Source organism: Ranitomeya variabilis, chromosome 1 (assembly GCF_051348905.1).
Source record: "Ranitomeya variabilis isolate aRanVar5 chromosome 1, aRanVar5.hap1, whole genome shotgun sequence".
Classification (NCBI taxonomy): Eukaryota; Metazoa; Chordata; class Amphibia; order Anura; family Dendrobatidae; genus Ranitomeya; species Ranitomeya variabilis.
Window position 1 is genome coordinate 589,736,505 of NC_135232.1, and position 22,940 is coordinate 589,759,444.

The following is a 22,940-nucleotide window of genomic DNA, read 5'->3' on the forward strand; positions in this document are numbered from 1 at the left end:
GGCAATGGCCCCCTCTGCCCTCCAGTAGCTACGCTACTGAGCAGGTCCTATCAGTCACCCACCCCAAAGTCCAAGCAGTTATTACAGCACAGCAATAAGATTACATGTCCAAGCATGCCTAGTCTTCTGCTTATGAGGAAGGACACACTACTAGGAGATTCCACTAAGGACCTGATATTTATAGCAATGCATTTATGTAATATACATAAGTTGTAACATACTGCCCCCTGGTGATCATTTTCAGAACTGCCTATAAGCACACATTTTAAATTACACATTATGCGGACGTACAATGTCATGTATTATACTCCAGAGCTGCACTCACTATTCTGCTGGTGCAGTCACTGTGTACATACATTACATTACTGATCCTGAGTTACATCCTGTATTATACTCCAGAGCTGCACTCACTATTCTGCTGGTTCAGTCACTGTGTACATACATTACTGATCCTGAGTTACATCCTGTATTATACCCCAGAGCTGCACTCACTATTCTGCTGGTTCAGTCACTGTGTACATACATTACTGATCCTGAGTTACATCCTGTATTATACCCCAGAGCTGCACTCACTATTCTGCTGGTTCAGTCACTGTGTACATACATTACTGATCCTGAGTTACATTCTGTATTATACTCCAGAGCTGCACTCACTATTCTGCTGGTGCAGTCACTGTGTACATACAGTCATGGCCAAAAATTGAGAATGAGACAAATATTAATTTTTCCAAAGTCTACTGCTTCATTTTTTCTAATGGAAATTTGCATATACTCCTGAATGTCAGAGTGATCAGCTTAACAGCAATTACTGTACTTGCAAAGTCAATATTTGCCCAGAAAATGAACTTTAACCCCCAAAACGCATTTCAACATCATTGCAGTCCTGCCTTAAAAGGAGCAGCTAACATCGTTTTAGTGATTGATCCATTAACACAGGTGTGGGTGTTGATGAGGACAGGGCTGGCGATCAGTCATGATTAAGTAAGAATGACATCACTGGACACTTTAAAAGGAGGCTGGTGCAGTCACTGTGTACATACATTACACTACTGATCCTGTACTGATCCTGAGTTACATCCAGTATTATACCCCAGAGCTGCACTCACTATTCTGCTGGTGCAGTCACTGTGTACATACATTACACTACTGATCCTGTACTGATCCTGAGTTACATCCTGTATTATACCCCAGAGCTGCACTCACTATTCTGCTGGTGCAGTCACTGTGTACACACATTACTGATCCTGTACTGATCCTGAGTTACATCCTGTATTATACCACAGAGCTGCACTCACTATTCTGCTGGTGCAGTCACTGTATACATACATTACATTACTGATCCTGAGTTACATCCTGTATTATACCACAGAGCTGCACTCACTGTTCTGCTGGTGCAGTCACTGTGTATGTACATTACATTACTGATCCTGAGTTATATCCTGTATTATACTCCAGAGCTGCACTCAACTGTTCTGCTGGTGGGTTCACACAGATATCAATCAAGACCAGCAAATCAGCACAGATGAATTAATAAAACTCAGATTTATTCACATTGTGAGAACACGGCGTTCCCTGGTAAGACATGTTTGCATCAGATCAGTAAACGCCTCTGGACATGGAGCTTGCTTGGTCGCTGCTGAATCAGCAGTATTGCACTTGTGGGCAGTAAACGGCAGGACCGTATGGTCCATGTGACTTGTATGCACCTAAAAAGGTCTACGGCGGTCATCTCCTGCTGGTGGCCATTCTCATCGGAAGAGACTACTTGTGTATAGTTTCCTTTCTTCTTCTCGGGCTCTATGGCTGAAGTCCGGGAGATGCTCTCATCCAGTGGAATGCATCATCTACAGATAAATAACGAGGTCGCGCTGGAAAATCAGAAGGATGACAGAAACAGTAGGAAAGAGGGCACCTGGTTACCAATCGCTCTTCAAAATCATACTAATGTGCTATGAAGGGTTAACCAGTCCAACTCGAAGATCAAATTGGCGACTGGTAAACAGATCTTAAGACGTCTTCTCACCACTTCGTGATATGGTCTTTGAGGACATAGCACCATCAGAACGTTTGTCTCTTTGTAGAGTCAAGAAGCCTTTGGTCTCTAGAAGACGGTGGATGAGGTCCGTGAGAAAACTAAGAATGGAGATGCCCTGCCACCGTCACCTTAGGACTATCTTCACGAAGAGTTTTTGATCCACCAAAAAGATCCCTGGCAGTGGACTAGGAAGTTTGACACTGCATCGGATGGTGGTAAGACTCGTCGACCCGGTCTTCCTCGTAAGCTTCTCTTCTGCCTCCACGAGTGTAGTCTTCACAAGGGTCGTAATTGGACAAGGTGACCTCCTCAATGACTCCTGGAAGGGTTGGTTTGGGTCGGGATGGGAATAAGTCTTGTAGCTGTTTCAGGTTTTCTGTTGGAAGCCAACCAGGATCAGGAAATTTTACCTGAAACCAACAATGGAAATGTTAGATATCAAAACTAGTGATGAGCGAGTATACTCGTTGCTCGGGTTTTCACGAGCACGCTCGGGTGACCTCAGAGTATTTGTTAGTGTTCGGAGATTTAGTTTTCATCCCGGCAGCTGAATGATTTATAGCCATTAGCCAGCTTGATTACATGTGAGGATTCCCTAGCAACCAGGCAACCCCCACATGTACTCAGGCTGGCTAGTAGCTGTAAATCATTCAGCTGAGGTGATGAAAACTTAATCTCCGAACACTAACAAATACTCGGAGGTCAAACGAGCGTGCTCGGGAAAACCCGAGCAACGAGTACACTCGCTCATCACTAATCAAAATGTAAGAAGTTTAAGCAATTCCCCGCTACTGTGTAGAATTTCCATAGCTTATGTTATAGCGGCTCATATACCTGGAAATTAATGAGGAGATTCCCTTTCACGAATGGATCTCGATATACGGGCATTCCTTCATTTGGGATGCACTTGATATCCCCAGGACGGATCACTTTACCTAAATCAAAAGAAGGACATTATTTAAAGGGATATACACCTGCAAGTAACATTATCAGTTAATTTTTTGAAAAAGTGTGAACTGTAAAGGGTTTTCTTCCCATCTTAATATATGGATACTGCTTGTAAATCTAAACACGTTTCCAATTTACTGTTTGTTAAAATTTGCAGGCATTCTTCAGATATTAACAATTTTCTGTTTTACACAACTTGTTATCTAGGACACCGACTGTGGTCTAGCTTGGTAAGCTCAGCACTGAAGTTGGTCAGGATTAGGAGGTAACAACGTGCTCAAAGGGTTCTGGCCAACTTCAAAACCGTGCTTCCAAGCTAAATAGAAAAGAGGTTGTAAGCCCTGCACATGTTCTGCTGTCTAAGGGCTCTTTCACACGTCCTGATATTTTGGTGTCATACTTGTGGCATCTGTGTGCTGTCTATGTGTTGCATCAGTGTGACAGGTACCGGTGCCTGGGAAGCAGCGCTACTGTTAGCGCTGTTCCCGGCTACAGGTGAAGACTGATCTCATTCTCCCCTGCACCGCGCTGCGATCAGCTCTAGCAGGGGCTCAGCACCTCTCGCCGGGGTACAGGCCAAACAGTATCACTGATTTCCAGGTGTGTGTCTGTGCGGGATGTTTTCCAGACAGTGCTTCTCTTTAAAAAAAATAAATAATGGACATGTCAGCGTGTTTTGCCCACGGACACACGTTCCAGGGAAGCACGCTGACGTGTGCACAGACCCATTCACTTGAATGGCTCTACCTGTGCAAGTATCTCCAGTACGTGTGAAAACTCACCACACATATGGGAAACACCGACGTGTGAAAGATCCCCAACAGAGGTGGTCGGTCTCCAATGCAATGAGCTAAAAACAAAAGTGTTAATATCTCAAAAATGTACAAAACTTGTAACCGGCAGTAAAATTGCAAAAGTGCTCGTATTTGCAAGCACTAGTTGACAGTATCCATTTTTGAAGAAAAAAAAACAAAACATTCAAGTGTGGTTCTCCTTTGAGAGAAGTCATTCCCCACCTCCCTAGTATATACTATACCACGCCGTGAAGTGACGAGGATCGTTCTTCCATCTAGTGTCTCAACCTTCTGTCTGCAGGCACAGAGGGCATCTGCCAGGCCGATTTCCATGCTCATGACCAGATCATTGTCCTTCCTTTGAAAAACAGGGTGCTTCTTCTGCTCTAAGATGATGATGATATCCCCGGGGTGTAGGCCTGGTGACTGGTCTCCCTCCTCGTGAAAGATGAGCTTTTGTCTGCTCTTCATCCCTGAGGAGATTCAAAGTCAACATTTTTTGTAAAATTTGCCTTAAAAAAAAAAAAAAAAAAAAAAAAAAAAAAGGTACTGTACCTTTAAAGAGAATCTGTTACCAAGTCAAAAAAGTGGCCAGTATTTCCTCTTGTTTCATTCCCAATGCTCCCCCGTGTTATCGTTTTTTGTTTTTTCAAAATCAGCAATACCCTTCCAGAGATATGGGCTTTTTTTTTTTTTATTTAGTACTAATTTTTATGGCTTTTACCAAGAGGGTGGTACTCACAGAGCCTGAAGATACACCCCAGAGGATCCTATGTGCATATAAAAATGCCACTATCTCTGGAAGAGTATGGCGGACTGTCATGAATATACACATTCAGAGCTGCTGCATCTTCCTGCTTTGTGAGTGACATGTGGCCCAGACACGAGCTGTGGGCTTTTTAACCCTCCCCCCTTCACTCTGACTAGAAAATCCTTCTTCTCACTCTGGCTGTCAGCTCTGTAATTCTAAACCCTTCATCCCCCCTCTCGCCTGATACCAGCTAAAACTGGTAGAGCAGCTTTCAATCTGCATGGGGACTTTTGTTCGTGAAAAGTTACATATAATGGCACCGATTAGTGAGAGACATAAAAGTTACATATTCCGGATGTCCACCGATAGATCTATATCCCACTGAAATCTCTAGGATCAAAACCCAACGAAATTCAAGGAATATATTTCTCTATAAGCAGGTCAAGTATCCACTTCGTGTTTATACTTAAACGAACCCCCCATGTCACGCTGAGCATAATGATAATGGTGTTGTCCTTCTATGCGGTTCATAAACCGAGATAGGTTTAGAGATGGTTTTTCATATCTTTCAGAAACGGGAGTACTCAGGCTCCTAGTGAGGTCAGCACAGGAGGAGTGCCTTGGTTTTGGGCACAGGTATAAGACAGGGAGACCTCATTTTGCACTAGTCTCTGTCCAGGAAGCTAGCTGAGAGAAGCTTTGTGATGTATTTTGATGTCACCCCTCCCCTCCAGACACATGGTCAGCCATGATGAGGGAACTGCAAGTTTCTTTTCTTTTGATCCCTTTTATTTTGTAATTGTCTGTAGATACGATAATGGTCTCCTTTTATAATTTTTTTTTTATACTTTTGTAAACACTGCCTACTTTTGGAGTAAAATATATAAAACTAGCTGTACTACCCGGCTTCGCCCGGGTTAATGACTGCTGTTAGCAAAATAGAATGTGTTAACAAAAATTTATTCTGCACACAAAAACCACAAAACAAATAGATAGAAATGTAATTATTAAAAGGCAAAAACTAAGCAAATAGAAGCATTTCACAACATATATTAGCTTTGTTATACTGAGAATGTCTTTGTTGCCTATATTAACCAATCAGAGCTCAGGTTAATTAACTGTAGCAAAATAGAAGCTGAGCTGTGATTGGTTGCTATTGGCAGCCTGATAAATCCCCAGCCAACAGGAAGCCCTCCCCCCTGGCAGTATATATTAGCTCACACATACACATAATAGACAGGTCATGTGACTGACAGCTGCCGTATTTCCTATATGGTACATTTGTTGCTCTTGTAGTTTGCTTATTAATCAGATTTTTATTTTTGAAGGACAATACCAGACTTGTGTGTGTTTTAGGGCGAGTTTTATGTGTCAAGTTGTGTGTGTTGAGTTGCGTGTGGCGACATGCATGTAGCGACTTTTGTGAGATGAGTTTTGTGTGGCGACATGCGTGTAGCAACATTTTGTGTGTTGAGTTGCATGTGACAGGTTAGTGTAGCAAGTTGTGTGCAGCAAGATTTGTGCATGGCGAGTTTTGCGCGTGGCGAGTTTTATGTGTGGTGCATTTTGAGTATGTGCAAGTTTTGTGTGAGGCAACTTTTGCATGTGGTGCAACTTTTGTACATGTGGCAATTTTTCTGTGTGTGCAAGTTTTGCATGAGGTGAGTTTTCCATGAGGTGAGTTTTGCACGTGTGGCGAGTTTTGCGTGAGCCTAGTTTTGCATATGGCGAGTTTTGCATGTAGCGAGTTTTGAGTGGTGACTTTTGTGTTTCGACTTTTATGTGGCGAGGTTGGTGTGTGTGTGTGGTGAAATGTGTGCTGAGGGTGGTATATGTGTTCAAGCACGTGGTAGTGTGTGGCGCATTTTGTGTTTGTGTTCATATCCCCGTGTGTGGTGAGTATCCCATGTCGGGGCCCCACCTTAGCAACTGTACGGTATATACTCTTTGTCGCCATCGCTCTCATTCTTTAAGTCCTCATTGTTCACATCTGGCAGCTGTCAATTTTCCTCCAACACTTTTCCCTTCACTTTTTCCCCATTATGTAGATAGGAGCAAAATTGTTTGGTGAATTGGAACGCGCGGGGTTAAAATTTCACCTCACAACATAGCCTATGACGCTCTCGGGGTCCAGACGTGTGACTGTGCAAAATTTTGTGGCTGTAGCTGCGACGGTACAGATGCCAATCCCGGACATACACACATACATACATACACACATTCAGCTTTATATATTAGATATACCTGTATGTAATCTCCTGTATATAGTATATACCTGTGTGTCATCTCACCTATATATAGTATATATCTGTGTGTCATCTCCTGTATATAGTATATACCTGTATGTCATCTCCTCCTATACATAGCATATACCTGTGTCATCTCCTCCTGTATATACTATATACCTGTAGGTAATCTGCTCCTGTATATAGTATATACCTGTATGTCATCTCCTCCTGTATGTAGTATGTACCTGTATGTCATCTCCTCCTCTATATAGTATATACCTGTGTGTCATCTCTCCTGTATATAGTATATATCTGTGTGTCATCTCCTCCTGTATATAGTATATACCTGTGTGTCATCTCCCCTGTAAATAGTATATACCTGTGTGTCATCTCCTGTATATAGTATATAGCTGTATGCCATCTCCTCCTGTATTAGCCCTCGTTCACACGTTATTTGGTCAGTATTTTTACCTCAGTATTTGTAAGCTAAAATGGCAGCCTGATAAATCCCCAGCCAACAGTAAGCCCACCCCCTGGCAGTATATATTAGCTCACACATACACATAATAGACTGGTCATGTGACTGACAGCTGCCGGATTCCTATATGGTACATTTGTTGCTCTTGTAGTTTGTCTGCTTATTAATCAGATTTTTATTTTTGAAGGATACCAGACTTGTGTGTGTTTTAGGGCGAGTTTCGTGTGTCAAGTTGTGTGTGTTGAGTTGCGTGTGGCGACATGCATGTAGGGACTTTTGTGAGATGAGTTGTGTGGCGACATGCGTGTAGCAACTTTTTGTGTGTCGAGTTGCATGTGACAGGTTAGTGTAGCAAGTTGTGTGCAGCAAGTTTTGCGCATGGCGAGTTTTGCGCGTGGCGAGTTTTATGTGTGGTGCCTTTTGAGTATGTGCAAGTTTTGTGTGAGGCAACTTTTGCATGTGTTGCAACTTTTGTGCATGTGGCAATTTTTCTGCGTGTGGCAATTTTTCTGCGTGTGCAAGTTTTGCGTGTGGCGAGTTTTGCACGTGTGGCGAGTTTTGCATGTGGAGAGTTTTGCGCGTGGCGAGTTTTGAGCGGCGACTTTTGTGTTTCTACTTTTATGTGGCGAGGTTGGTGTATGTGTGGTGAAATGTGCACTGAGGGTGGTATATGTGTTCGAGCACGTGGTAGTGTGGCGCATTTTGTGTGTGTGTTCATATCCCCGTGGTGGTGTGATTATCCCATGTTGGGGCCCCACCTTAGCAACTGTACAGTATATACTCTTTGGTGCCATCGCTGTCATTCTTTAAGTCCCCCTTGTTCACATCTGGCAGCTGTTAATTTGCCTCCAACACTTTTCCTTTCATTTTTTCCCCATTATGTAGATAGGGGCAAAATTGTTTGGTGACTTGGAAAGCGCGGGGTTAAAATTTCACCTCACAATATAGCTTTGACGCTCTCAGGGTCCAGACGTGTGACTGTGCAAAATTTTGTGCCTGTAGCTGCGACGCCTCCAACACTTTTCCTTTCACTTTTTCCCCATTATGTAGATAGGGGCAAAATTGTTTGGTGAATTGGAAAGCGCGGGGTTAAAATTTCACCTCACAACATAGCCTATGACGCTCTCGGGGTCCAGACGTGTGACTGTGCAAAATTTTGTGGCTGTAGCTGCTACGGTTCAGATGCCAATCCCGGAATACATACATACATACATACATACACACACACACACATTCAGCTTTATATATTAGATTACTAGCTTAGTTTCTCCTTGCTCCATATAACGTACTTTCGCGTCCTATGAAGTAAATTACGTTACTAATGGGGTTGGCTACTGACCCATTATTAAAGAAGTTGTCCACTACTATAACTTTTTTCCCCATAAATCTTGCTATTGTGTGCCACTGAAAACATCCACTGTGTTTATTTTACCAATATTACCTTTTATCATGCTGTAGCAGCACATCTTTAGTGCTGGATCCAGCTCTCATGGGGTTAATCGACAACTTCCTTTCTCCTGACTTATTGTGCTCTAATACTACAAGTTCCATGATCCTTTGCACTGGCCTCTAAGCCCGAACCTACCACACCCTCTCCAAAACACACCCAAACCTCTCCCTCTAGCTTCAAAAAGATTTGTGTTGTCATTTCTGTCCAACCTCCTCCTTTACATTTGTCCAAATCACACTCCGTTACAGATAGATGGATGGATAGATATCTCTGTATGTATCTATCCATCCCATATCTATATATCTATTTCCATAGATATGTCCATATCCATGTTTCTAAACCCCTTCACCCCTGGAGCTTTTTTCATTTTCGTTTATCGCTCCTCTTCTTTCCAGAGCCATAATTTTTCTGTCAATATGGCCATGTGACGGCTTGTCTTTTGCGGGACAAGTTCTACTTTTGAACAACAACATTGGTTTTACCATGTCGTGTAACAGAAAATGTGAAAAAAATTCAAAGGGGGATGAATTTGCAAAAAAAGTGCAATCCTACACTTGTTTTTTGCTAGGTTCACTAAATGCTAAGGCTATGATTGCAGATCCGCAGTTTTTTTTGCCGCACGGAATTGCATCAAATCCGCAGTGTAGTGCACAACCAATGTAAGTCTATGGGAGCCGCAGACTTGTTGTGCACATGCTGCGGAAAAGGCCGCACCAAAACGCAGCTTTTTTTCTCGCAGCATGTCACTTCTTTTGTGCGGAACTGCAGGGTTTCTGCACCCATAGACTTGCAATGAGTTAGGCACATCCGCAGCAAAACCGCAGATGTAAAAAAGATCTGCAGTTTTGCTGCGGATGTGGGTCCGAGAAACGCTGCAGTTCGGGAGGAGGGAAGTGTGTGGGCGGTGACTGTGTATGTGTGTGCGGGACTGTTCGGGTGTGTGCGGATCTGTGCAGGCATCATCCGACGGGACTACAAGTACGCAGCATCCAATCTGCAGCTAATCAGGATGTAATCCGGACAGTGGACGTGCACCCTATACTATCCATACATCTATCAATAGATATATCTATCCATAGATATATCCAGGGCCGGACTGGGACTAAAATTCAGCCCTGGCATTTGAAGTTACACAGGCCCACTTGTTACATGGTGACTGTATAATATCTTTGTACACTTGTAGGCAGGGCCGGTTTTAGGCAAAGTGGGGCCCTACGCCTAGGCAAAGTTTAAACTGGGGTCCCAAATGCTAACATATTGCACAACACACAAAAGCATTTCGGTTGTATTTACATGCGCTGATCTCAGGCCGCTAAATGAGTTTGATTGACAATACTGAAGTTGTTCAACGCTTGTTTCCCGGCCTCTTTTCACCAGCTGAGGAATAATGATGGGACAAAACGATCACTAATAGATCACTAACAGATCACCATACAGTATCATGTTATCAGCAGCTTATCTACAGTTTACGCCGGCGAGGTGCTGCTGAGAACAATGATTTTTGTTCCGGCAAAAACAATCTGAATATGCAGCATTTTACTTGTTTAGCAAATTACATTTTAGTCCTCCATATATTATAATGTGCTCCACAGTCCTCCATATAGTATAATACACTCCCTATAGTCCTCCATATATTAAAATACACTGCTCAGTCCTCCACATAGTATAATACACTCCTCATAGTCCTCCATATAGCATAATACACTCCTCAGTGCTCCATATAGTATAATGCACCGCCATAGTAATCCATGTAGTACAATTCACTTCCCATAGTATAATGCACCCCATAGTTCTTCATATAGTATAACGTATTCCCCATAGTCCTCGATACAGTATAATGCAGCCCACATATAGTATAATGCAGCCACCACCCTACAGAGTATAATGCAGCCACCCCAGAACATAATGTAACCCCTCATAGAATATAATACAGCCCACCTCCCCATAATATATAATGTAGCCCCCATAGAATGTAATGCAGCCCCCCATAGTATATAACACAGCCTCCACCATAGAATACAATATACCCCCACAATAGTATATAACACAGCCACATAGTAGATAACATGGCCTCCCCCATAGAATATAATATACTCCCCATAGTATATAGCAAAGCCTGCATAGTATATAGCACAACCCATAGTATATAGCACAGCCTGAATAATATAGTACAGCCCGCGTATTAGATACCACAGCCCACACAGCAGTATACAGCACAGCCCACACAGCAGTATACAGCACAGCCCACAGTAGTATATACAGCACAGCCCACACAGTGGTATATACAGCACAGCCCGCATCTCTTCTCCTCCTCCCTCATCGAGAATGACCCCACAGTCCAGAAAAAAAAAAAAAAAAAAAAAACACACACACACACACACACACACACACACTCCTCACCTCTCCTCCTGCCCCGCGTTGCTTCCTGCTCCTGTCTCAGCGGATGCAGTCTGCCCGGGGCACAGCAGGTGCGCGATGAAATGACGTCATTGCGCACTCGCAGTGTCAGAGGCAGAGCGGGGAATGATGTGAGAGGGAGCGTCTGTAGATGCTCTCTCCTCCATCATGGCATTCAACGACGCCGGTATAGTTGAATGCGACGGCGGGGCGGGGTGAGTTGTCGGCGGCGTGGGGAGGCGGATCGACCGGCCCACTACTGGCACCGGCCCTTCTAGCATTTGCCATAAGTGCCTGATGGCCAGTCCGGCCCTGGATATATCTATCCAGATATACCTATAGATAGATATATGAATAGATAGTTGCATGCATCTATAGATCTACCTATATGTAGATCTATCTTTCTATCTATCTGTGTGTGTAATGGAGTGTGGGTTGGACAAATGTAAAAGAGGATGTTGGACAATAATGACATCACAAATAATTTTTTTTTTTGTTCAATAATACATCTTTATTTAGCTTTCAAAACCACATACAAAAAAGCATTAAAAAACGCACAAAAACCCGCACCAAAACTGCACCAAGAAATGAATAAAAAAAAATGCACAAAAACTGCACCAAAAACCGTACCAAAACCGCCAAAAAAACTGCATAAAAAAAAGCATCAAAACTGCACCAAAAGCTGAATCAAAAACGCGCAAAAACTGCACCAAAAAAAGAATCTAAACCGTGCAAAAACGCATCAAAACTGCACCAAAAAACGCATCAAAATACTCATCAAAACCATGCAAAAAAAGCGCAAAAATGCTTCAAAAATGCAGCTGCATTTTCTGCCAGGAGATGCAAATTTTGTGCAGAAGATTCAGCACCCAAATCTGCAACGTGTGCACACAGCCTAGAACTGACCTGCCATTATGATTCTCCAGGTGATTACGAGTTCATAGACACCAAACATGTCTAGGTTATTTTTTATCTAAGGCTACTTTCACACTAGCGTCGGGCTCGGCCCGTCGCTGTGCATCGGGCCGACGTTCCCGACGCTAGCGTTGTCTCCGCCGCACAACGGGGGCAGCGGATGCATTTTTCCAGCGCATCCGCTGCCCCATTGTGAGGTGCGGGGAAGTGGGGGCGGAGTTCCGGCTGCGCATGCGCGGTCGGAAAAAGCGGACCGTCGTGAGCAAAAAACGTTACATGTAGCGTTTTTTGCTCCCGACGGTCCGCCACTGCACGACGCATCCGTCGCACGACGGGTGTGACGTGTGGCAATCCGTCACAATGCGTCGCTTCATGTTAATCAATGGTGAAAAAACGCATCCTGCAAACACTTTTGCAGGATGTGTTTTTTCGGCAAAACGACGCATTGTGACGGAATGCAGTTAACGCTAGTGTGAAAGTAGCCTAAGTGGTGAAAAAAAAAATTCCAAACTTTGCTAAAAAAATAAAATAATTGCGCCATTTTCTGACCCCGTAGCGTCTATACTTTCTGAGATATCGGGTTGGGTGAGGGCTAATTTTTTGCACGCCGAGCTGACTTTTAATGACACCACTTTTGTGCAGATATGTTCTTTTGATCGCCTGTTATTGCATTTTAATACAATGTCGTGGCGACAAAAAAAAACGTAATTTTTGCTTTTGATTTTTTTTCCTCGCTACGCCGTTTAGCGATCAGGTTAATCCTTTTATTTTTTTTTTATTTATTCATTTTTTATAAATTGAACAGCTGACATATTGCGGCTTTGAAGTGGGCTCACCGCCGGAGCCCACCTCAAAGCGGGGGATACTGCCAGCTAATATTTGTAGCCTGGGAAGGGGTTAATACCCATGGCCCCTCTCTAGGCTATGAATATCAGCCACAAGCTGTCTGCGTAGCCTTTACTGGCTAGTAAACTATCGGGACCCCCCCCCAAAAATGACTATTTTATTGCCAGAAAGGCTACGCAGACAGCTGCGGGCTGGTATTCATAGCTTAGAGAGGGGCCATGGATATTGTCCCCCCCCCCCCCGGCTACAAATACCAGCCCACAGCCGCCCCAGAAATGGCACTTAGCCGCTCTTTTCCCACTCCCGAGTAGTGGTGGGATATGGGGTAATAAGGGGTTAATGTCACCTTGCTATTGTAAGGGTTAATAATGGAGAGGCGTCAATAAGATGTGGTGGGGGGCGGGATTTTGTGTGATAATGTGGTGGGGGGGCGAGATTGTGTGGTAATGTGGTGGGGGGGCGGGATTGTGTGCGGTAATGTGGTGGGGGCGCGGGATTGTGTGTGGTGATGTGGGGGCGGAGCTACTGTGCAGGGGGCGGGATTAGCGAGTAATCACGATGCTATATATGTATGTTGTATGCATGTACTGTATGTGGCATGTTGCATGTCGCATGTAGCACGTCGTATGTTGCACGTCGCATGCTGCATGTCGAATAGTGTATGTTTGTTGTATGTACTGTATATGTGTATGTTTTCTTTCTTTTTTTTTTTTTTTTTACATTCAACACATCAGCCGGATGATGGGACTACTACAGTCATCATTGGCTAATGTGTCACTCACTGTCACTGTAGCAGGCATAGCCCGATGGGACTTGTAGTCCCATTGGACGATGCCTGAACACAGAGACACACACACCAATGACCCCCCCCCGCCCGAAGCAGACCCACCGCACACACCCGCAGACCCCAACACCGCCCGCACATCCCGGTGCAGCCACGCAGACCCCCCCCACACACTGTGCCCGCACATCCCAGCACAGCCCCGCCCATCCCAGCACAGTGTGCACATCCCTGCCCCGCCCCGCCCCCAGCACAGCCCTGCAGCCCCCAGCGCCGCTCACGGCCCAGTCACTCTTGAGTGACCGCTGTCTGTGGAGGCTTGGTCACGCCTGCTGCTGACATCACGTCAATTTCCAGAGTCTGGAAATTGACGTGACGTCGGCTGAAATTAGCGGCGGCTGCAGCCTGGGGGGGGGGGATGGGGGGGGGTCACGTGACCCGGACTCAGCCGCTGGCATAGCGCCGCTCACAAGCAAAAACTGCAACAGAAGGTATTTACAAAATTCATTAGGGGCCCCGGGGGATACATTGGGGGGTTAATTGAATGTAGTGGACAACCCCTTTAATTAAGAAATAAGAGCTGGTGGCAGCAGAAGTGTCCTGAGCCTTTGGGAAAACTGGCAGCGATGGACGGCGTTGATAATTATTGCTCCCGCCTGTGTGGGAGTAGTTATATCGCCCTCGCTGCAGCGTGCCCAATAGCCAGTACATAGCAAGGCAGCCTTTCTGGCGACTGATTATCCTTGGTGCAGTTCCCTGTCTGACCTGAGGGTAAGGGGGGTGCCAGAGAGCTGCAAGTTCCAAACCAGAACTGGGAAGTGGGATATAAATAAATCCGCTTCAGGAAAGAACCAGGCAACCCAACACCACCGGTTCATGACACGGATTTTAACGAAATAAACAGGATACTTAGGGAATAGGCAGGAATAACATGATAAAAGACTTTTCACTTGGCGACTGGACCTCTTTAACCCATTCCTGACATGCGCCATACATATACTGCTTTGCAGAAGCTGCGTTCCTGAAAACAGCAGTATATGTATGGCGCTGCGATCGTGCGGCCTCACACGGAGTGCCGCGCCAATCGAGTGCAGGTGTCAGCTGTGTGAGAGCCGACACCCTGCAGCAACGCCCTCGATCGGTGCTAGAACCGATCCCAGGCATTTAACCCCTCTGATGCCGTTCTCAGTAGTGACAGCGGCATAGAGGAGCATCGCGCAGGGATTCAGTGTCCTCCCTGCTTCTATCAGGACAACGCAATGCGATCAAGTTGTCCTGATGGTCTCCATGGAGACCCCCAGCCTTAATATGGCCACTGGGTCCTTCAGGGAAGGTGAGGGCCTGCTGGGAGCAGGAGCTGGCATACCTCCTTCCCTGCCTGTCAGATCCTGATGGGATATTCTGCAGTGCAGAGTGTCAGATCAGCTATCTGACACCATACAGTGATGTCCTATCCTAGGACAATAATGAAGAAAAAAAAAAAAAAAAAAAAAAAGTGTAGAAATATATATTTTTTTTTTAAACTAACGAAAAAAAATTATATACGGTATATTTTTTCCAATAAAATAGAAAACAAAAACAGCTCAGTTAACAGGTAGGGTGCAGACGCCTCACAGGTACATACCAGTCCTAGTAAATACTTTTCCAAAAACGCTTGAGAAAGGTCTGTACCCAGGACCGAAATGCCGCCACATGGGCTATTTAAAAAGCACCTTGTAACTTTGGATTTGGTGTGCTGCCTCAACTTTTTTGGAAAAATATATTTTCATAAATACATGTAAATAAGAAAACAAACAATAAAAGTACACAAATTTGGTATCACCGCGAATGTAACGATCCACTCTATAGAATTGTACCAATAGTTAACCCCTTCAGTGAACGCAGTAAAAAAAAAACAAAAACCCACACACGAGGCAAAAGACAATGCTTTAACATACCGCCGAACAAAAAGTCCAATAAAACGCAAAAGACGGATGTAAATAAAATAAAAATGGTAATGCTGAAAACGTCATCTTGTCCTGCAAAAACAAGCCACCATACAGCTCAATCAGAAAAAAAAAAAAAAAAAAAAAAAAATTATATATATATATATATATATATATATATATATATATATATATATATATATATATATATATATATATATATATATATATATATATATATATATATATATTAATATTATAGCACTCAGAATAAAAGCTATGCAAAAAGATTTTTTCAATATAATAGAAAAATATATTAAAAAAAACAAAAAACAAAACACTATATAAATGAGGTATCACTAATCGTACTGACCCGGTGGTGTCCGTATTTTTCAACCACAGTTTTGCGCACTTCTGAAAAGGACAGCGCTGAACAGATGCCAAACGGAGTCCTGAGTAACTCTGCTGCCTAATTATAGTTAATGGATCCCTCGGTTGGTTTCATCTGAATCACATCACTCAGATTTAGATGGAAATCCCGAAGAAAGTGGTCAGTGTAGAGCGCCGGATAATTGTGATCCCAAATGTTATGTAAAATGTTCCCAATAAAAGCTTCAACTCAGTCCACAAAAGAGCAAGTCCCCACTCAGGTCCGTCACCTGTTAACAGAAATATATAGGGGCTTCCACATTACTGGTAGTACAAAGGCTCTGGAAAAGAAAAATGTCCCCTCACCCGCCAAAAGAAATTCAGCAAATTCTCCGCTCCCAAATCCAAATGCCCCCTCCCCCGAGCCCCAGTGTGCCTAAACCACATTTAGCGTCCACATGTTTGGCATTTCTGTAGTGATGAGAGCCCACCTAATTTACAGGTGCATGTCTCCAGAAGCACGGGCTGGGCATAATGTACTGGGCACTACAACGGCAATTTGCAATTTTCACTCAGCAACATCCACTGCTGCCTGTTTCTGGAAAACACCCATGAAGTCAAAATAGTCACTACACCTGTAGATAAATTCACAAAGGGGTATAATTTCACTAAAGGAGGGGGGGGGGGGGTTCTGCTTATCTCTTAGGGGCTCTTTATATGGAACTAACTAGTCTAGGAAAATCTGTGCTACAGGAGGCAAATAACGCTCCGTTCTGAGTCAGTCCGTATGGCAAAGCAGTACTGTACAGCCACATATGAGGTATTTCTATATTCAGCAGAAGTTGTGGGACAAATTCTGGTGCCATTTTTACCCATTTCCCAGTTTGAAAATGTAATACCTGGGGCCAACAAACAATCTTGGTGGTAAAAATGAAAGTTATTTTTTCTTCACTGCACAATGGTATATAAGTTTGTGACAGACCCGTGGTGTCAATATAATCACTGCACCCCTAGATGAATTCATTGAGAAGTAAAATGGGGTCACTTAGGGGGGGGGTTCTGCTGTTGGGGCACCTCAGGAGCTCTGTCAGTGTAACATGGCACCGTCAAGCCTACGCAGCAAAATCTGCCCTGTAATATGACCCTACTTCCCTTCTGAGCTTTGCATTGTGCCTCAAAAGTAGTTTTCAACCACACATGGGGTCCAAATTGCAAGGTTTCGAGATTACACAGGCCTCTTCATCGGACATAGACTAAAAGAAATTATGGAGAATCACATAATTGTGCAGAACACATCACAGAAAAAAAAAAGAAACCACACCAGAAAAAAAAAAAAACATGGACAAGACAGGTGACATGAAGCAGAATTACCATGAGTGATGAACAGTTATGTCCATAAATATTGACCAGTTCATAGATAAGGAATGCTTTATTGTCCTCTGATTGGGGTCTGGTTCTATTGTGATGACTAGGGTTGAGCGAAACGGATCGGTCATTTTCAAAAGTCGCCGACTTTTGGGAGAGGGAGAAAAAAAATAAATAAATTTTTTATTTTTATGGCTTAACGTTTTAAACTTCTGTGAAGCACTTGTGGGTTCAAGGTGCTCAATACACATCTAGAGAAGTTTCCTAAGAGGTTTAGTTTCCAAAATGGCATCACTTGTGGGGGGGGGGGGGTTCCACTATTTAGGCACATCAGGGGCTCTCCAAACAAGACATGGCAGCTGCTAATTGTGCCAGCAAATTTTACATTCAAAAATTGAACTGGCGCTCCTTGCCTTCCGAGCCCTGCTGTGCACTCAAACAGTAGATTTCCCCCACATATGGGGTATCGGCATGCTCAGGAGAAATGGCACAACAAATTGTATGGTGCACTCTCATGTTACCCTTGTCAAAGTAAAAAAAAAAAAAAAAAAAAAAAAGTCTTACGGAAAATTTTTGTGAAAGAAAAGTAAATGTTTATTTTTTTCCTTCCATATTCCAAAAATGCCTGTGAAGCACCTGAAGGGTTAATAAACTTCTTGAATGTGGTTTTGAGAAGCTTGAGGTGTGCCGGTTTTAGAATGGTGTCACTTTTGGGTATATATATATATATATATATATATATATATATATATATATATATATATATATATATATATATATATATATATATATATATATATATATATATATATATATATATATATATATATATATATATATATATATATATACACACACACACATACACACACACACACACACACACACGTAAAGTAGACATGTGGGAAAAGCCGGATTACTCACCGGTAATGCTCTTTTAGTGAGTCCACGACAGCACCCTACTGGAGAGAGGGATCCGCCCCGCAGGAACAGGAAACCTATTGAGAAATAAATGGGGGCGGTCCGCCTCTCCTCCTCAGTTTTGATTTCAGAGTACCCGGAGGACCGCCAGTATTAGGCAAATATCATTTATTTCATTGTTTAAACTTATTTGCTTATGATTAAAAGGATTTTACTCAAATAATATGTATTATATTAATCTAGGGAGGGATGTAAGAGGGTGCTGTCGTGGACTCACTAAAAGAGCATTACCGGTGAGTAATCCGGCTTTTTACTCTTCGCCACGACAGCACCCTACTGGAGATCTTTCAGAGACCATCACCTAGGGAGGGGACCACCGTGCTGAGGACAGTCCTGCCAAAGTCTAGGTCAGAAGTTGACGATAGGTCTAGCCTATAGTGGTTATAAAATGTAGAAGGGTTTGACCACGTTGCCGCCTTACATATAGTTTCAATCGGGATGTCTCCCCTCTCTGCCCAGGAGGATGCCATCGCTCTGGTAGAGTGTGCCGTTATGCCTTCCGGAGGGTTTTCTTTCCTCGCGGAGTAAGCCAGTCTGATAGCCTCTCTGATCCACCGGGATAAGGTGCTTTTTGTTACTCCATGACCCTTCTTGACGCCCTGGAAGGAAATAAACAGAGCCCTACTCTGTCGCCAGCTGCTGGTCTTTTCAATGTATTTTAACACTACTCTTTTAACGTCTAGAGTGTGATATTTTTGTTCTTCAGGAGTGGATGGATTACTGAAGAAAGTGGGCAAGATTATTTCTTGTGACCTGTGGAATTTTTTTGCTACTTTGGGCAGGTAGGAAGGGTCTGGTTTAAGAATTAGCTTATCCTGAAAGGTTAACAAAAAAGGTGGATCTATAGAGAGTGCTTGGATGTCACTGATTCTCCTAGCTGAAGTCAGTGCTACCAAGAGGGCCGTTTTTAGTGATAGACATTTAATTGGTATTGAGTCTATTGGCTCGAATGGAGAGTCTGTTAGGGCTTGTAAGACTAAATTTAAATCCCAGGGTGGAATCCTAGGTATGTTAACTGGATTCATTCTTTCGCAGGCCGTAATAAATCTGGATACCCATCTATCCCCCGCGATGTTATGGCCATAGAGGGCTCCTAGCGCTGAAACATGAACCTTTAAGGTGTTTACAGTTAGACCTAGTTCTCTCCCTTTTTGAAGAAACTCCAGGATAGAATGTATCGGAATTTCTGATGTGTCGGTAGATGTATGGAATTGAAAAAATTTTCTCCATACTCTTGTATAGATTTTTGTGGTGGAGGGTTTTCTACTATGGAGAAGCGTATCAATTAAACCCCCCGAGAATCCTCTCGATCTTAACATCTGCCTCTCAAGTTCCAGGCCGTCAGGTGTAGATTGTCCACCTGAGGGTGGAAAAACGGACCCTGGAAGAGAAGGTTGGGCGTTGAGGGGAGGACCCAAGGATCTGAGACCGACATGGTCTGTAACCATGAGAACCATGGTCTCTTGGGCCAGAATGGAGCTATCAGTACAACTCTCGCCCCTTCTTCCCTGATTTTGCGTATAACTTGAGGAAGCAATATGATCGGAGGAAACGCGTACGCCAGACTGAACTGCCAAGGGGCTTGGAGAGCGTCCAGAATGTCCGGATGATCCGCTGGAGATAGAGAAGCAAATCTCCGGACTTTTCTGTTTTTCCTTGTGGCGAAGAGATCTATCTGAGGACGGCCCCAAAGAGATATTATGTCCAGAAATATCTGCTGGTTTAGACACCACTCTCCTTGCCTCAGGGTGTGTCTGCTTAAGAAGTCCGCCTGCTGATTGCTTGCTCCCCTTATGTGCAATGCAGTAAGGGATGTTAGGTGACTTTCTGCTAGATTTAAGATTTCCGTAGCAGAAGACATCAGAGTCTCTGATCGCGTACCTCCTTGCCGATTTAGATACGCCACCGTGGTGGTGTTGTCGGACAGGACTCTGACGTCTTTCCCCCGAATCTGTGGGAGGAAATGGTATAAGGCGTATTTTACAACATTCAGTTCTTTAAAGTTAGAGGAGCTGCAATTTTCTTCCCTGCTCCATAAACCCTGGCAATAATCGTTCCCCATATGAGCGCCCCATCCATGAGGACTGGCGTCAGTGGTTATGGTGTGAGATGGCGTTATTACCCATGGAACCCCACTCAACAAATGGTTTGAGTCTAGCCACCACTCTAAGGAAGTTAAAACCTCCTGAGATAAGGTTATTTTTGTATTTAGGTGACCAAATAACCGTCTATCCTCTTGTAAAATTTGATGTTGTAGGACTCGAGTGTGGTGTTGAGCCCATCTCACTGCTGGTATACAAGAGATAAGAGACCCTAGTAACGACATAGCTTGTCTTAGGGATATACGAGGATTAGTTATTGCGGCTAGGACTTTGTGTCTGATCAGTAGGATTTTTACCTGCGGCAGGAGACACTTTTGAGATATGGAGTCTAACTGGAACCCCAAAAACGCCTGACGGGAAAGCGGAGTGAGTCTGGATTTGTCGGTATTGATTATCCAGCCCAGGTTCTGTAGAGAGGAAATTGCGTGAGCCAAACGATCGGCACATTGAGTAACTGAATTTCCTATTACCAAAAAGTCATCCAGATAGGGCACAATCAAAGTTTCCTTCTGGCGTAGGTATGCCATCACCTCTAGCATTATCTTGGTGAAGATCCTCGGCGCTGTTGAGAGGCCGAAGGGTAAGGCCGCATACTGGAAGTGACGAACCTCGTTGTTGATTTTTACCGCCACTCTGAGGAATTTTTGGTATCTGTTATGAATGGGGAGATGATAGTAAGCATCCTTTAGATCAATGCCCCCCATCATACAGTTTGGGAAGAGGAGTTTTATGGTGGACCTAATGGACTCCATTTTAAATGTATAATTTTCAATGAATGAATTGAGTTTTTTAAGGTTTATGATGGTTCTGAAAGAACCGTCGGGCTTAGAGATTAAGAATAGGGGAGAATAGAATCCCCTACCCTCCTGTCCCACTGGCACTTGGACTAGGACCCGTTTTGATATTAGGGTTTGAATTTCAAGCTCTAAAGCCTGTTGCTGTATAGGCGAGCTGAGAGTTGTTATAATATAAGACTCGTGGGGTACACGAGAGAATTTTAATTTAATTCCATCTCGGACGATATTTAAAACCCACGAGCTAGATGTTATCTTCTCCCATTGGGTGGTGAAAAATTTAAGTCTGCCCCCAACTGGTATGTCCTCAGTATTTGTCTTTTGGGGGGTTGGGTCTTCTAAACATGGTACCTCTCTGCTTGTCGTCTTTAGGGGTCCATGTTGTAGACCTATCCGTTTGCCTCCTTTTGCCAAACGGCCTCCTTTTAAAGGCTCTCCTGTAAAACGGAATAGAGGTTTCAGGAAAAGCTTTCTTCCTGTCCTTTGCCTTTTTGAGTGAGTATCTCATCTAAGGTTTTACCAAAGAGGTACTCACCCTCACATGGGATTGCGCATATTTTAGACTTAGATTGCGCGTCCCCTTTCCAACTCTTCATCCATAGGGCTCTTCTTGCGTTATTTACAAGGCCCGCAGATCTTGCTGCTAAACGGAGTGAGTCGGCGGAGGCGTCTGCCAGAAAGGCCGCTGCTCCTCGTATTAAAGGGATGGCTGCTCTTAGTTTTTCCCTCGAGCTTTTCTTTTCAATTTGCTGGTCTAACTGATCAATCCAGATGATCATTGACCGGGCCGCGCAAGTGCTGGCTACTGCAGGTTTGAATATCCCTGTAGCCGCTTCCCAGGAACGTTTAAGGGATGATTCAGCCTTACGATCCAAAGGATCGACCAATAGTCCCGCATCCTCCACAGGTAGAGTGGATTGTTTGGAGGTAGAGGCTACAGCTGCGTCGACCTTAGGGACTTTGGTCCAAGTAAGAAGCTCCTCGTCACTAAACGGATATTTGCGTTTTGAGGCTGAGGGTAGAAAGCCTCTCTGATCTTGCTTCTCCCACTCTCTTTTAATCAATGTTTTCACTGCTGGAATAACCGGAAAACATCTCCTCTTTCTGTCTGCCAAACCCGCGAACATTATTTCTTGCGCGGTTTGCGCACCCTTAGACTCCTCACACCCCATGGTATTTCGAATAGATTTTACCAAGTTGTCCACACTGTCCAAGGGGAAACATGAGCGTCCCTCAATCTGATGAGGATGATGACGCTGGACATGATGATAGGGAGGCATCTGACAGTATCAGTTGGTCACTGTCGGAGTCTGACACAAGTGTTGGCGTTTTAGATTTAGAACTACGCGATTTTTCCTGGGTCATATTTTTTAGTTCTTCTCTAATAATGGCCCGTAGGTCCGTAATGGACACTGCTGCTCCCTGTGTTTCTTTTAAACAGTCCTCACAAAGTTTTTTGGGGTATGAGTCAGGGAGGGGCTGGTTACACAAGGCACATTCCCTGTGCTTCGTTTTTTGTCGTTTTTTGCTCTAAGCGTGTAAGTAGAGAGAGAAAGGGAAAAGAGAGAGATAGGGAGACAGCGTTAGCTTAATAGGTAGAGTTCACAACTCACCCAGTGAAGCAAATAATACCGGATCAGAAGGCCGAGATCCTGTTCTGGAACCGTCGCTTTTACGAGCGGTGTCCGAGGATCCTCTGGCGTGATCTTTGGCGGGGGGTACTGGAACTCCGGTTGTAGGGTCCATGGCACCTGGGGATGACATCTCTGCATCGCCGATTC

The 22,940-nt window shown here is 44.0% G+C and overlaps 2 protein-coding genes across 3 annotated transcripts in view; both read right to left on the reverse strand.

The window, feature by feature from the left end:
- Positions 1–1,523: 1,523 nt before the first annotated feature.
- Positions 1,524–22,940, reverse strand: part of LOC143769567 (dnaJ homolog subfamily A member 1-like) — a 28,284-nt gene continuing 6,867 nt past the window's right edge. For both annotated transcript variants that reach the window (XM_077258249.1, XM_077258257.1), the window contains exons 6-8: positions 4,020–4,250; positions 2,870–2,970; positions 1,524–2,445 (exon numbers count right to left, since the gene is read on the reverse strand). In XM_077258249.1, the coding sequence (XP_077114364.1) occupies positions 2,221–2,445; positions 2,870–2,970; positions 4,020–4,250 (557 nt within the window). In that variant the 3' untranslated portion in view covers positions 1,524–2,220. The remainder of the gene's footprint in view (positions 2,446–2,869; positions 2,971–4,019; positions 4,251–22,940) is intronic.
- LOC143769559 (uncharacterized) lies at positions 18,712–22,391 on the reverse strand. Its single transcript, XM_077258237.1, has 2 exons — positions 20,662–22,391; positions 18,712–20,214 (listed from the first exon to the last, which is right to left on the reverse strand). The coding sequence occupies exons 1-2, from the start codon at positions 21,115–21,117 to the stop codon at positions 19,576–19,578; spliced, it is 1,095 nt and encodes a 364-aa protein (XP_077114352.1). The 5' UTR covers positions 21,118–22,391; the 3' UTR covers positions 18,712–19,575.